Genomic DNA, 15,511 nt, shown 5'->3' with positions numbered 1-15,511 from the left:
AAATTTATACCACTTGTATCCAAGTTACCCACATCATGGTCACCATGTTTAGGGAGTTTCCCTTCTTTAGAAATGTGAATATCATAGTCTAGAGTCTGAGCTTCCTTAACATCATAGTCTAGAGTCTGAACTTCCTCCTGGTACTCCCCCTGAAGTTTAGGCTTAGAGGAAAAATGTATGGAGTCTTCATGAAAAACAACACCCAAAGTAATAAACATTCTTTGAGTTGGAGGATGATAGCAGCGGTACCCCTTTTGATGAGTAGCGTACCCAAGAAAGACACATTGCAATGCTCAAGGTGTCAACTTGTTGCGCTGATGCTTATGAAGGTGTACGAATGCTACACAACCAAAGACATGAGGAGTTAAATTTGGGACAATTGGGGCAACAATCGCTTTAGAAAGAGTTTGGGATGGTGTCTGGAAATCAATAGTGCTCGAGGGTACTCGATTGATCGAATACGTTGCAAAAGTAAGTGCTTCGCCACAATAAGATAACGACATTTGAGCTTCTATCAATAAAGCACGGACAACCTCCTATAAGTGATGATTTTTTCGCTCAGCCACCCCATTCTATTGGGGTGTAATAGGAACAAGTAGTTTGATGAATAATTCCATGTGCTTCCAAATATTGATGCAATTCAGAACTCAGATATTCTCCTCCATTGTCACTATGGAGGGCCTGAACTTGTGCATTGTATTGAGTATGAACCATTTTATGAAATTTTTGAAATAACAAGTTCACTTCCCCTTTGGACTTCATCAAGCACACCCGGGTCATCCTGGTACAGTCGTCAATAAAAGTAACAAACCAACATGATCCACCCAAGGTAGTGACTTTGGATGGACCCCAAACGTCAAAATGTATACCCATAAAAGGAACTAAACTTTTATTCAAAGTTACTGGAAATGAAGCACGATTGCTCTTTTCATGTTACCAAAGCAGTTTCAAATTTTGTGTTCTCAAAGGTTTTGGGCATGTGTGACATCTATGCACCAACTTGAGGGGGAGTGTTGAAATATTGGGTTGATAGTCAACTAACCTTGTAATTAACTTTGGGATTCTTTCTTATTCTAGAGACAATGTAGCTGTCCAGTAGGTGTGGACAGATTCATTATACATGTAGCTTGATTGTAGTAACAACAGCTTGATTATAGGATCTATACCTCTGACCCATCTCTATATGTACTGTACGAATTCGTTGAGAAAAAAGAACAAAAAATATTCTTTTCAAACTCTGTTTTTCAAGCTGGTATCAGAAGGAACTCTTTTTGTTTTTTTGTTTTTTGTTTTTTTTTTGTTTTTTTTTTTGTTTTTTTTTTCTGATCATGTCCTCCATTGACACCACATCGGAAAAAATTTGAAACCTGCTCACGTCACCATGAGCAAGTCAGATTCTAAAGCATTTAGGAACAAATTTGCCCCTATCATTGTTCAAACCGAAGGTTCATCCTTCAATGTAGGGATTGTACTCAATGAGACAAATTATGATGTGTGGTCTCAACTCATAGAGATGCATATTGTAGAGAAGGAGAAACTCTCCTTTATTCGTTGAAACTCTCAACTACCTACCGAGAAGGATGATCAATATGAAAAGTCGTACGCAGACAATCAAAAGGTCAAGCAATGGCTGCTGATGTCTATGTCCCTAGAAATTATGAAGCAATACATTCGCTTACCCACTGCGCGTGATATTTTGAAAGCTATTTCCAAAACTTTTTATGATGGAGCAGATGAGTTACAAGTTTTTGCCTTAAATCAAAAAGCTTTCTTTGCCAAACAAGAACAACATAGTACTCTTTGTGTATTATGGAGAAGTAATCGAGATTTTTGGTGAATTGGATCATCGTGATAAGATGATCATGGAGAGTGAGAAAGATGTTGAATCTTACCGAAATTCAGTTTAGCGACAAAGGGTGCATATTTTTCTTGCAGGATTAGATGGTGAATTTGAACAAATCCGTGGTGAAATTTTGAGAAAGGAACTTGTTCCTAAATTAGAAGAATGTTATACACTGGTTCGCCGTAAATTTGTTCGACACACAAAGATGAATGGAGACCCTGAAAAATCTGAAGCTTCAGCCTTGGTGGCTCAAAACCGGTCTCCTCAAAACTAGCAGGACCAGATAAAGTCCAACCATCACATGACAAATAATTATGTCGACAAATCCACCTATAAATGCACTCATTGTGATCAAATTGGTCATACCAAAAGTCGATGCTTTGAACGTGTGGGGTATCCAGAATGGTGGGATCACAGATGTGAATCTAAATTCAAAGTATTAGTGAGGGGCAAGGATCCTTCCCCAATAACTGGGGTAGAAGTACCATTGGCAGTGGAAACAAACATTTGTGAAGACGGTTTAAGGGTTGAAACCTGTCTAGAATCAAATGTCATATAATCTTTAGCACCAGAATCAATTATCCATGCACTATTAGAAACTGGTGTAGACATATTTAAAACCTTACCACCATTACTTGCAATTGCTGCCAATGCTGAGACCTTTCAGCAACCTCATCCTCTGCCTTTGTTTCAACAATCGCAGCAGTAGAGGTCTTCTTGGGATTCCTCTTCCGTGGATAACGACTGTGATCTCACCATTCTGGATACCCCACAAGTTGAAAGCATCAACTTTTGGTATGATCAGTTTGATCACAATGAGTGCATTTATAGGTGGATTTGTCGACATAATTATTTGTCATGTGATGGTTGGACTTTATCTGGTCCTGCTAGTTTTGAGGAGGCCGGTTTTGAGCCACCAAGGCTGAAGCTTCAGATTTTTCAGGGTCTCCATTCATCATTATGCATCGAACAAATTCACGGCGGATCAGTGTATAACATTCTTCTAATTTAGGAACAGGTTTTTTTCTCAAAATTTCACCACGGATTTGTTCAAATTCACCATCTAATCCTTTAAGAAAAATATGCACCCTTTGTCGCTGAATTGATTTTCGGTAAGATTCAACATCTTTCTCACTCTCCATAATCACCTTGTCACTTTGATCCAACTCACCAAAAATCTCGGTTACTTCTCCATAATACACAAAGAATACTTTGTCGTTTTGTTTGGCAGGGAAAGGTTTTTAATTTAAGGCAAAAACTTGTAACTCATCTGCTCCATCATAAAAAGCTTTGGAAATAGCTTTTCAAATATCATGCGCAGTGGGTAAGCGAATGTATCGCTTCATAATTTATGGGGACATAGACATCAGCAGCCATCACTTGACCTTTTTGATTGTTTGCGTACCACTTTTCATATTGATCATCCTTCTTGGTAGGTAGTTGTGAGTTTCCACAAATAAAGGAGAGTTTCTCCTTCTTTGCAATATGCATCTCCATGAGTTGAGACCACACATCATAATTTGTCTCATTGAGTACAATCCCTACGTTGAAGGATGAACCTTCGGTTTGAACAATGATAGGGGTAGATTTGTTCCTAAATGCTTTAAAATCTGACTTGCTCATGGTGACGTGAGCAGGTTTCAAATTTTTCCCGGTGTGGCGTCAATGGAGGACATGATCAGGAAAACAAAACAAAAAGGTTTCCTTCTGATACCAACTTGAAAAACTGAGTTTGAGAAGAATATTTGTTTGTACTTTTTTCTCAATGAATTCGTACTATACATATAGAGACGGGTTAGAGGTATAGATCCTATAATCAAGCTATTGTTCCTACAATCAAGTTACACGTATAATGAATCTGTTCACACCTATTGGACAGCTAGATTCTCTCTAGAATAGGAAAGAATCCAAAAGTTAATTACAACGATAGCTGACTATCAACCCAATATTTCAACACTTTGTATGTCCATCAGTTTGGGGATGGCAAGTGGTGTTGAATTGAGGATGAGTTCTAAGCTTTATGCATGATGTGCACCAAAAGTGACTTATAAACTTGGAATCTCGATCTCAACTCTCAAGTGACTATAGATAAACTATGTTAGTAATATTTAGTCTTGCTACATGGAACAAAATGCATCATTTTAGAGAAATGATCGACCACTACCATGGCATAAATTTTTTTATTTTACGAGCTTCTAGGCAATCCAAGGACAAAATCCATACTGACATTTTCCCAGGGAGCTTTAGCTACTAGCAATGTAGTGTATAATCCTTCATTTTGACTATTTTTGGTTATGTGGCATGTTCTGCAGCGCTTCATAAACCTAGTGACATATCTTTCTATCTTTGGCTACCAGTAATTTTATTGAACAAGAGCAAGTGTCTTGTCTCAATCAAAATATCCAGCAAGACCTCCACTGTGGAGTTCAAATATAATAGCCTCCCTTAAAGAACTTTGTGGGATGCACAGATGGTTCTCTTTGAAAAGAAAATCACTGGGTTAGCTTTTTGGAGGTTCAGCAAGAATGGAGGAATCTTTTGTTCTGATCTTTTTTCCCCAGTTTTTTCTTTTTTTTTTGTAGTTTATTTTTTTTTCTAGATTATTCTTGAATTTTGAGGAGGAATCTCTTGCGCTGATTTATTTTTCCAGCCTTTTGTTGTTTTAGTTTTTTTTTTTTTTTCTAGATTATTCCTGAATTTTAACAGGAGAAGTCTTTTTCTCCGTTTTGTAAATTCCTCTCTTATCAATGAATCTTTTGTATTAAAAAAAAAATAAAAAAATAAAAATAAAGATAAGAAAACTATCTAGCACTAGAAAATGCTTAGACGACCATTTGCATTTTGCCCATGTCTTATTGAAATCACCATCTAGCTTGTACAAATCTTTTAGCACTTCAAAATCTGCTACTTTCACCTGCATAGTAGTTAGCAAAGAATGCCTATGGCTTAAAGCATCAACAACAGCATTCTGAACTCCAGATTTATGCTTAATAGAAAGACTGAAAGTTTGAAGAAATTCAGCCCATGTTGCATGATGCCTACTAAGTTTCTGTTGGTTATGAAGAAACTTTAATGCTTCATGATCATAATAGAGCACAAATGGCTTAGGATGCAAATACTAACTCCAATGATTTAAAAAACTCTGTCATAAACAGAGTATTTTCTTTGAAAATCAGTAAGCTTATCACTACAAAAGCAATAGGTTTACCTCCTTGGCTAAAGACTGCACCAATTTCCACATTGGAAATTTGGAAGCATCATTTCAACTTCAAAGACTTGATTAAAATCAGGTAGAGGAAGAATGGGTGCAGTAGTCACCTTCTACTTAATGAGTTGAAAACTCTTATTTGTCCACTTAAAATTGCCCTCTTTCAAACATTCAATGATTGGAATGATAATGGTACAAAAATCCATCATAAAATTGCGATAAAGAGATGCAAGACCATGAAAACTCTGAAGTTCATGTAGTCATTATGGAATAGGCCATCCCATAATTGCTTCGTTCTTGCTAGAATCCATCTTCAAACTTTTGTTGGTGTTAGGACCTGAGGAGCCCTCATGGGTGAGCTTGATGTACATGGGCGGGCACCAAATTGAACCAAAAGGTTAAGCCATTAGGTCTTTGCCCAACCATGCATACAAGCAGCCACCCTCAACTTTATATTTTCCAATGTGGGACAAACTCACAAGTGAAATTTTCAACAGTCTCCCCCTCACTTGTGGGTTCCAACTGCTCCCCCATGGAAGGCATCCTTGATCACTCCTTGTCGTGCAACCAACTAGGAGCCATTACTTAACCATGGGAAAGGGCCATGAAGCCATGGGAGTCCACTTATCTATGGGATTAGCATCCATAAGATCCACTGCTCCTCTTCCATGGGATCTACATCCTGCAGGAGTACATGCATGAACACTTGAGCCCAATTCTAACCATTGGCTCTAAGACCACTTGGTAGGACTTGGGGAGTCCTTATGGGCGGGCTTTATATATATGAGCGAGCTCCAATGTGACCCAAAATTTTAAACTCTTTGGTCCTGGGTCCAACCATGTATATAAGCATCCATCCTCCAAGCTATCTTTTCCAATGTAGACAAACTCACAACTGGAATTCTCAACTGCTGGAAACAACACGGCCTAAGAAAACCAGACTATTAGTGAAGAATTGGCACTTCTTAAAGTTGGCAGGCAACTTTTGATCTTTCAAGGTCTGAAATACTGCTTACAAGTTGCTCCTTCTTTCTTTTGCTGTACACAAGAATGCCATCAAAATACACGACGACTAATCTGCCAATAAATGGTTTAAATACATTCATCAATCGCATGAAAGTGCTAGGAGCATTAGAGAGGCCAAATGGCACATCCATTCAGACCATCCCTTGTTTTTAAAGCTGTATGCCATTCATCTTTTGTTCTTGTTCTCATTTGATGATAACCACTTCTGAGATCAATCTTTGAAAAAGTTGTAGCACTGTGTATTTGATCTAATAAATCATCAAGGTGAGGAATGGGAGAGTGGTAACCAATAGAGATCTTGTTCATTGCCCTGCTATCTATGAACATTCGCTATGATCCACCCTTTTTGGGCAGAAGAAGAGCTGGTACAGCTCATGGACTCTTACTTTCTCTTATCAAACTCTTTGCCATAAGCTCATCTTCTTGCCTTCAATTCTTCATGCTCCTTTGTACTTATTCTGTAGGCTGGCTTGTTGGGAAGTATAGAATCAGGAATGAAATAAATGCAATGCTGAATGTCTCACATCGGAGGAAGACCTAAAGGTATATCTTTAGGAACAACATCATTAAACTCATCAAGTGAAGGTTGCACTTCCGGTGGCAACTCACCTATTTCTGTATTTTTTTCAAAAACAACAAGAGCATATGCCATCTTGAGTTACCCAAAAAATTTTCTAGTTCATGACAAGTAGCCAAATTAATTTCTGCCCCTTTAAAATGTTTGGAAATGATCTCAGGTTTAGAAGGACCCAAGACAATCTTCACACCATCTTTTACAGAAGAATAAGTATTTTTCTAACCATCATGATAAACTCTCCTACCATACTACCATGGAAGGCCATGCAACATGCATCCATAGGTATAACATCACACCAAATCTGATCATTGTACTAACCAATTAAAAATGATACAAGACACCTTCTATTTACCTTTAGTTCATGCCCTTTGTCGAGCCACCTCAATTTGAATGATGTGGTTGTTCCTCCTTGTCAAGCTGGAACTTGTCTACCATTTCTGTGGACACAACATTAGCACAAGCTCCACCCATTAATAACATCACAAAAATTCCCATTGGAACTACATCTGGTGTGGAAAATGTTGTAGCAAACCCAAACTTCATCTTCTTAATGAGCTGTACTCAAACTCCTTTAAATAACAAGAAAATCTCCTCAGTTAGTATTAGTCACTTCTTCCTTATTTGAGAAAACCAGTGAGCAATCCCCATATTCTATCTATTCCTCAATAATCAAGAAAATTTTGCAGTTTGGACAATCATAAGCAATATGTCCATACCCTTGGGACTTAATTGTTTTTTTTTTTTTTTTTTGAGTTAGCATTTGATAAAGTAGCTGAGTTAGGGACAGCCCCAATAGTACCCCTTTCTGGTGCCTTAGAAGAAGAGAGTTTGGTTGTTGTATTAGGCTTTGACATGGATGCACTCCCCCTAGTTTGAAGAGCTTTCCCTGATTCTATATTTGAAACCACTCCTTCAAACTCTATTTTGTTGTTTTTCTATTTGCAGTAAAAGTTTACTGCCATCGTTAAAACTCCAATAAGCCTGTAAAATGACCAGTTCATTGATCTCCTCTTTCAACCCACCCAAATAGCGAGCTGTTGTTTGTTCATCAAGTTCAACACTTCAACTACATTAGTGTTACACTTCAACATTAGCTGCTCAAATTCCATTGTGTACTCTTCCATAGATAGATGAAATTTTAGAAAAGTTTTTTGCCTACAATGTTTGTTAATGGTTATTTAGTCATTTAGCATTATTATTATGTGTTAGAGTTTTGTTAGTAACAAGTGTGAGTTAGTAAGGGTATTATGGTCATTCCCATTGTTCTTGACATATATTATAAATAGAGGGAGAGACCCATTATTGAGTTTAGATCTTCCATTTCACCTAATTATTCAACATGGTATCGGAGCAAGATTCTGAGACCTAAACCCTAATTGTCATAACCACTAGGAGTGGCAAAACAGGTCAAAACCCAACGGGTGACTCGTGACCCATCCGTTTAAACTGAGTTCGGGCTTAGCAGGAGGCACCTGTTTATAAACAGGTCAACCCGAACCCGACCCATTTAATAAACGAATTGGGCGAGTTTGGGTTGGGTACCCACCGGGTGACTCGTTTAATTTGATATATATATATATATATATATATATATATATATTAGGGTTTTTTTCCTCACATCATCTCTGTTCTACCTCACACTCACTCTCAATTGAATTGATTAGGCTGAGGTTGAGAGGCGCAGAGCCGCATAGGGCCTTCCCCGTTCCTGCATTCCATCAACTCCCGTTCAAAGATAGGCAACCCCATCATCACCCATGTCATGATTCATCATCTTCTTGACCCGTTGACACCGTCATAGCTACCACTCATCTACCTTGAACCCTCCACTCCCCCAATTGAAGGTGGATTGAGTCTCAATTGATTAGGCATTTAGGCATAGGCAGAGAGGCGCAGAGCCGCAGAGGGCCAAATCCTCCCTCTTCTCCTCCGATTTGGCTTGGAATCATAGGGATTTTGTTCAAATCAATGAAATCATCAGGTTGCATTCTTCTTTTAAATTTTGGAATATCAACTTTCACATAAGAGCTTTTAGCAAACTTTCAATTGTTTCTTCTATGGTGATGAGAAGAAGAGTCATCACTTGAGACATGGATATGGTTTGGAATATCATGGAAAGGATTAAAATCACCGTCATCATTGTTGGAACCATTTTCGTAATTATTTAAATGGCAAACACGATGCTCATGATGTTTAACACATTGCTGGAGTTCTTGGGTTTGCCTTCTCATCCCATCCATTTCAAAAACAAGAATATCTCTTTCATGTTGTTCATGCACATAACGACCATGAACAGCCATAACAACTGTGCTTTGATACCAACTGATGCTGGTTTGCTAGAAATGAGGAACTATTAGACCACACACACACACACACACACACGACAGATAGCTTTGTTCACCACTTAATGGAATGCACGAAAGAGACGGAGAAGCAAGAAAACTCGCCACTTTAGAGGTACAAATTTTAAAAGATAACATGCACCAACAAAGGAGATACAGAATTGAAGCGAAACAAGGCAATGGCCGAAACCTTCAATTTTCATTCAATTTTACACTCAAATATGCTAATACATGTTTTCAGATGCTTTTATAGATTTGGAACAGCCCTCCAAGCATAGGAAAATATCACTAGCATACAATATTCCTTCTATGTTCTATCATTATTTTTTAGCTTTTAGACTTTAAATCTTGTAGTTGCAGTGAAAGTACCATAATATCATAAACATTCTTATTGTTTCAGGTATGAGGCTACTGAATTACGTGATGGGGACAAGGGAATATATCTTGGCAATGGTGTGAGTAGAGCTGTTAGGAACATCAATGAGAAGATATCTGAAGCATTGATTGGCATGAATCCGACCCTTCAGGCCCAAATTGATCAGGCCATGATAGACTTGGACAAAACGGAAAAGAAGGTAGTCTTTTTCCCCTTTCTTCAATATTATTCAATGTTTTTCATTGTTACCATATGCTTCCCTCCAATATGTATGCATGATGTTTGGGCAGTATTTAGGCATATATGTAACATTTCCTACGGCACATTAGTGTATTTACTTGTTTGAATTTTCCTGGTTGTATAACATGTAATGTGATAATATTGGGGTATTTGGTGCTGAGGTTAGGTTATTTACTTGTTTGAATTTGCCTTGTCATATGACTTGTAATTTTATTAAGAAATTTTCTTTATTCGGATCTGATGTATGATAGACAGTATGGACAACATTGATTATTTTATATTCTTCATTCTAGAAAGCTTGAAACCTACCTCCAGAAGTGGAGGCATGTGGTGATAAATAGATTAAGGGTTGTTTTATTTTTTATTGATCTATGATAAGCATGGATTAGTTTGATTCTGAATGAAATAATATCCAATTATCCATGTTAAGGATTGGACATGGATCTATTTCAAACAAGAAACATATCATTATGGTGCACACAGGTTTTAGGATCCTCAGTGGTTTGGCTGTGTGCTTGTTATACTTTGTACCTCATCTCCCTTATTCATCTTGGTAGCAACTTACAACGTAACGAGTTGCTATCCATGCAGGCCTCCTTGTTAAAGTGCCCCACCATTATCATCTCATCATTATAAAGGTGGATTGTTGGCCTTCAGTGTCTTGCATCTTACATTGTTAAAAAATTTTCCTGTTCGATGATCATTTTGAATAGATTTTTCTCCTTAAATAGTTGACACTGCTATGTCTATCCATCTCTTTTGGGGTATTTTGTCTTATTTTTTTTGGCAACTTCTCATTATTTTGCAGGGTGAATTAGGAGCAAATGCCATATTAGCTGTGTCGATTGCTGCTTGCAAAGCCGGAGCTGCTGAGAAGGAGGCATAACCTTTTTTTTCATTATGGAATTTTAGAAAATTCAGATAGTTTTTTTTTTTTTTTTTCTTTTTTACCAAAAGGATAGTTTTCATTTCTCATTTTTGTTTTAGGTTCCACTTTACAAACATATTGCGGATATAGCTGGCAAAACCAACCTGCTTCTTCCTGTTCCTGCCTTCACTGTCATAAGTGGTGGAAAGCATGCTGGAAATAACATGGCCATCCAGGTATGTGTTGTTTAGGTGCAGGTTTTTTGGGTCCTTATAGCTGTCCTCATGGGTCTCCTCTCAATAGATGGGGCCAATATGTGCTGATCATATAAATACATGAAAGCTGATACATGGGTAGATGAACGCCAAGGACAATCACCATTGTCTAAAATCAGCTGCCCACCATGCCCGTTCATTGCATTGCACATGAAGGCTATTGGATACAACAGTTGCAACTGCCATGGGCCCATGGCTATCAATAGCATTTTTTTTTTAGGGTACAAAATACTTTTCTGGGTACCCCAACATTTCTTCAAAAACACTCACATGCACATGCTAGAAGTTTAAGATTACTTTGAAGATAACCTATGTTTACAAACTATAACATCCCATGCTAGGGGTTTATGAAATATGTTGGACATATAGGCTGGAAAATGCCAGCATATTCCTGATGAAAGTGAACTATTGACATTGAACCTTGCACTACTATTTAGGATGGCCATCCAAACTTGAAAGCTGTGCGTATATCCAAACTCAGATGCCTTGCACATAACATCTGTCGAATCGAGTTCGCTGCTTTAAAGGATTGTGCACTTGATGTATAAATGTAGCATTGCCCTTGAATGTGGGCTGTTGAAATGTTGCTTTTCTTGATTTTACTGTGGTAGTTGAAACACTTAATCTTTTTGTTTGAAGTTTGAACTTTAAGAGGGAAAAAAATGTTTCAAATCTATAATCCTAAAAAGCACAATTGTGAAATATTCCAGGTGTTGGAGATGAAATGGGCTCCTTTGTTCCCTATGAAATCAAAATAGCATTTAGAAGCAGGTAGGGTCATTGAGATGATGGACATTTAAATTATCAAAAACACTAAGAAGCTGATTGTGATATGTGGTTGTTGTGACAGTAGTAGAAAGCGGTTAATGTTTAGTAAAGGACATCGACCAGAACTTGGAGTGTGTCTTCAGGTTCTTACACCCTTTTTTGTTATTGCTCACATTTCATCCTCAATCATTAAAAAATATAGAAGTATAAAAAAGTCCTCAGTATTTTTGCATGACCATTCTGGGTTTAATTTGTAGGGGCTTGATTCTAGACTTTCCTACTGGCAATATAAATTAATATTGCTGGATTTATGTTAACCACTTGACCTGGATACTATCTTTTACTCCTTTTTTATCTTTTTTTTTTAAATAGAAATTTCTTGAGAAATTCCAAGCATCTAGGTTTATTGAGTACAATTGAACTGTCATTATCTTTTTTTCATGAGTCATGCACTCTCATTAGAATAGAAAAAGGGGCTAAACCTACACATGTAGACAGAACATATTGAGAAAGAGTGCAGTAGCCTTCATTTGGAAAATGTAAATCATGTTATCATGTATACACCAACATGAATTTATGACTCCCAAAAAACCCAGCTTTGGTAAACACACTTTCTACTTTTGTGTGTCTTTAGCTGCCAAAAGAGAGATACAGCCTGTTTTAAATATTAGCACCTTTTTCATGAGTAATTGCACATTACTTGTTGTATTTGCAGGAAATTATGGTTCTTCCAATTGGTGCAAGTAGTTTTGAGGAAGCTCTGCGGATGGGCTCTGAGACTTACCATCACTTGAAGGTGATTTCATTTAATTGAAAATTTACTACTTTTGGGCTTGTTCTTTTAATGTAGCGCTTCCATTTATTCAAAAAATATTATTATCAGAGTGTTCTATTGCTTTGGTGAGAACCCCATGAATACTTATAGAATCATGTTATAACCATGACAATACTCTGAGAATTTAGGTTGTAAAAAATGACAAGGAACCGTCATAGAGAACTAATGCTTACTTTCTCTTGGAAATTTATCTTGTATCTCCAAACTGATGATTTGTGTTTTTTCCTCACTTTTTCGGTGTTTCTCTGCATACCAACTCATCTTATTCTAGATGTTGTAACTTTAGATGATTTCTCTCAAAATTTAGATCAACTGCCATTTTACATCATATCATGCAATAAATAACAGTACGCCCATTGTTGATCACTATATTTTCAGTTCAACAGTTTTCAAAGTGTTTTGATCTACAGCAGTATTTTGATAGATTTTAATCCACTTATCAATGGTGATTCATGATGAGAAATTGGTTCAAATGGTCCATGGACATTCAGTTTTCTAAATGGTTTAAACTGTTCTATAGGGCTGGACCTTGGTTTTATTTTTATGTGCCAGGTTACCTAATGTAGTAAATAAATCACCACTACGAGATGGGCACTGCAGTGGAATTCTGGAATCTCTTTTTACCCACTTTCATCCCTCTAGCTCATTCATTTATTTCTGTTAACAAAAAGGGCAGGCTGTTATTACAGAAAAATATGGTGCACATGGATGTAATGTCGGTGAAGATGGTGGTTTTGCTCCTAATGTCTCCAGGCAAGTTCCACCACCCTTTCCCCACCCAGAAAAAAAGAAAGAAAATTTTAAAGAGAACCAATTACATTGTGATACTGTCTAAATGCTGTATTAAGTATCCAAAATTTCCAATTTTTAATCAACACCCTGCTCCCCCCCACCCCCCCCCCCCCCACCCCCCCCCCGGCCCCAAAAAAAAAAATCCTCTCCTGAAGAAAGAAAGAATATGCCAGGAGCTCATGTGAAACATGAACATCGAAAGTTATTGCATGTTCATTAACAGTTCTTAGAGCTCTTCTGCAGTTATTATCACGCCCTGCAAGAATAAGTGACTTGGTTGAAGAAGGTTGGTTTTCTGTTTACTCATTCTTTAAATTCCTTTTGCAGCTTTAAAGAAGGCTTGGATCTTGTCAAGGAGGCCATTGGCAGGACAGGCTATCATGAGAAAATAAAGATAGCAATTGATGTTGCTGCTACTGATTTCTGCATAGGTGATTAAACCTTCACCTGGAAAATGGTTCTACATTTATTGCAGCCCATGAATATATGAATATGTATTTTTAGTTTTAGGAACAATTGTTACTATTGTGTAGTAACTACGGGAAAAAATATAGGTAACTCTTGTTGGCAAAGCAGTGCTATAAGTGTTTGGTGACTGTTGAAAAAAGTATATTTATTGGTACATTAGATTCTGTTCATGATTTCCATGAGTAATACATTCCTAGGTTGGAAATAAAAGTATTGCACTTCCACCTATTTTTTCTGCTTGCTTCTAGAGCTGAATAAAGTTTTTTTTTTTGCCCCGATTTAGGTACTATGTATGATTTGGAAGTCAAATCTCCTTATAAACCAGAGCAAAATTTCAAGTCAGGAGAGGACATGATTGAGATGTACAAAGAACTCTGTGCCGGTACAGCCTCTTTTTCATATTTTTGACTGTTTTGCTTCCTTCTTTCTGATTCTGATTGCTTCATTAGGTATTTAATGTGTCCTTAATGTTATGTCCTTTCTATTTGGAGTGAAGAATAGGCTATCCGATTGTGTCAATTGAAGATCCATTTGACAAAGATGACTGGGAACATGTCAAGTTATTTTCCAGTCTTGGAATTTGCCAGGTTTGTTCTGTACTCTCAAGCAGCATTCTTGCTCTGCCATTTGCACGTCACTCTTACTCAAGACGTTTTTGTGCCCCTCAATTCAATGTCCCATATAGGATATCTACAATCCAAGCTCATCCTTACATGATATATTTCATTGAAAGCTAATCATGATGGCTTTTCATCCTGATTGAATGTTCCAAATTGTTAATCGCTCCTTATCTGAACAGGATCTGCACCATCAGACCTGTTTTCAGTTACATGTCATGTGTTGCCACAGATGCCTCTAGATTTGCCAAAGGAGCTTGGACCCAAGCTTTGGAATCTGCTATTCCCAATCTTGAAGTACAAGCTGTCAGGCTGGCAGTTAATCCTGTTATGGTGAAGGGCAGGGATAGCATTGTCTTTGAAGGAGATGTTCAAGCATGTTATCAGTGTCTTAGCTAATAGCATGGTAGCAATTATCCAACTTGGATATTTTAGATTGGTAGAGGATGTGGAAATCCTTATCCAAAAGTTCCATAATTTTAAGTTTGTGCTTGCCCAGAGAGCATTTGATGTAGTAGCCTATAAGCTAGTCAGCCACAAGCGTGGGTGGTGGTCTCTGGACTTTGTAGCTTGATCAATACCTTCCTTGGTCTCTGGGGAATTTTTTTTTTTTCCTGATTTCAACTCTTCTCGCCTGTATTCTTCTAGATTTAATTGGATTGTGGTTTTGCAGGTTGTAGGAGATAATTTGTTGATGTCAAATCCAGAACGTATTGTGAAAGCAATACAGGAGTCCACTTGCAATGCTCTTCTTCTGAAGGTATCCAATTGATTTTTGGATAAATTTATAGCGGTGTTTTTTTTTTTTTTTTGGGTCTAGAGTGCTTATTCTGATATTCTGCTGCTTTAGCATCCTTGCTTTTCCTTTAAATATCATTGCCTTAGTTATAAACTTATATATGTAATAAAACTCTGCCTGTTATGCACTCAATGCCTAATCTTTTCACACAGAGTTGGTCCCAAGCTCGGGTAAAGGTGAAGGGTTGTGTTAGGTAGCTTAGTAGGAGCTTATTTGAATGGACATTGTTGAGATTTTGATTAAATGAATGACCTAACTTGAAGATCAGTCTCTCCCTCTATTTATAATACAAATCAAATGCATTCTAAGGACCAAAATACCCTTGCTAACTCTCACTAATTAACATACTAACACACTTCATAATAATACTAAAAGACTAAAATAACCTTTTACACTCCCACTCAAGCTAGAGCATAAATATCATATGCTCCTAGCATGTTATAAATAAAGTTAATACGAGCACCCCTTAAAGCTTTG

General features: G+C 37.3%; 1 protein-coding gene across 1 annotated transcript in view; it reads left to right on the top strand.

Moving 5' to 3' along the window:
- Positions 1-15,511, top strand: part of LOC131149360 (cytosolic enolase 3) — a 36,876-nt gene that overhangs the window by 4,993 nt on the left and 16,372 nt on the right. The window contains exons 3-11 of the mRNA XM_058099748.1: positions 9,397-9,571; positions 10,421-10,492; positions 10,600-10,716; positions 12,239-12,319; positions 13,035-13,111; positions 13,478-13,581; positions 13,902-14,000; positions 14,120-14,205; positions 14,909-14,995. Coding sequence (XP_057955731.1) covers positions 9,397-9,571; positions 10,421-10,492; positions 10,600-10,716; positions 12,239-12,319; positions 13,035-13,111; positions 13,478-13,581; positions 13,902-14,000; positions 14,120-14,205; positions 14,909-14,995 — 898 coding nt within the window. The remainder of the gene's footprint in view (positions 1-9,396; positions 9,572-10,420; positions 10,493-10,599; positions 10,717-12,238; positions 12,320-13,034; positions 13,112-13,477; positions 13,582-13,901; positions 14,001-14,119; positions 14,206-14,908; positions 14,996-15,511) is intronic.

The sequence above is a fragment of the Malania oleifera genome, chromosome 2, assembly GCF_029873635.1.
Source record: "Malania oleifera isolate guangnan ecotype guangnan chromosome 2, ASM2987363v1, whole genome shotgun sequence".
NCBI lineage: Eukaryota > Viridiplantae > Streptophyta > Magnoliopsida > Santalales > Ximeniaceae > Malania > Malania oleifera.
This window is presented reverse-complemented; position numbering and strand designations above follow the sequence as displayed.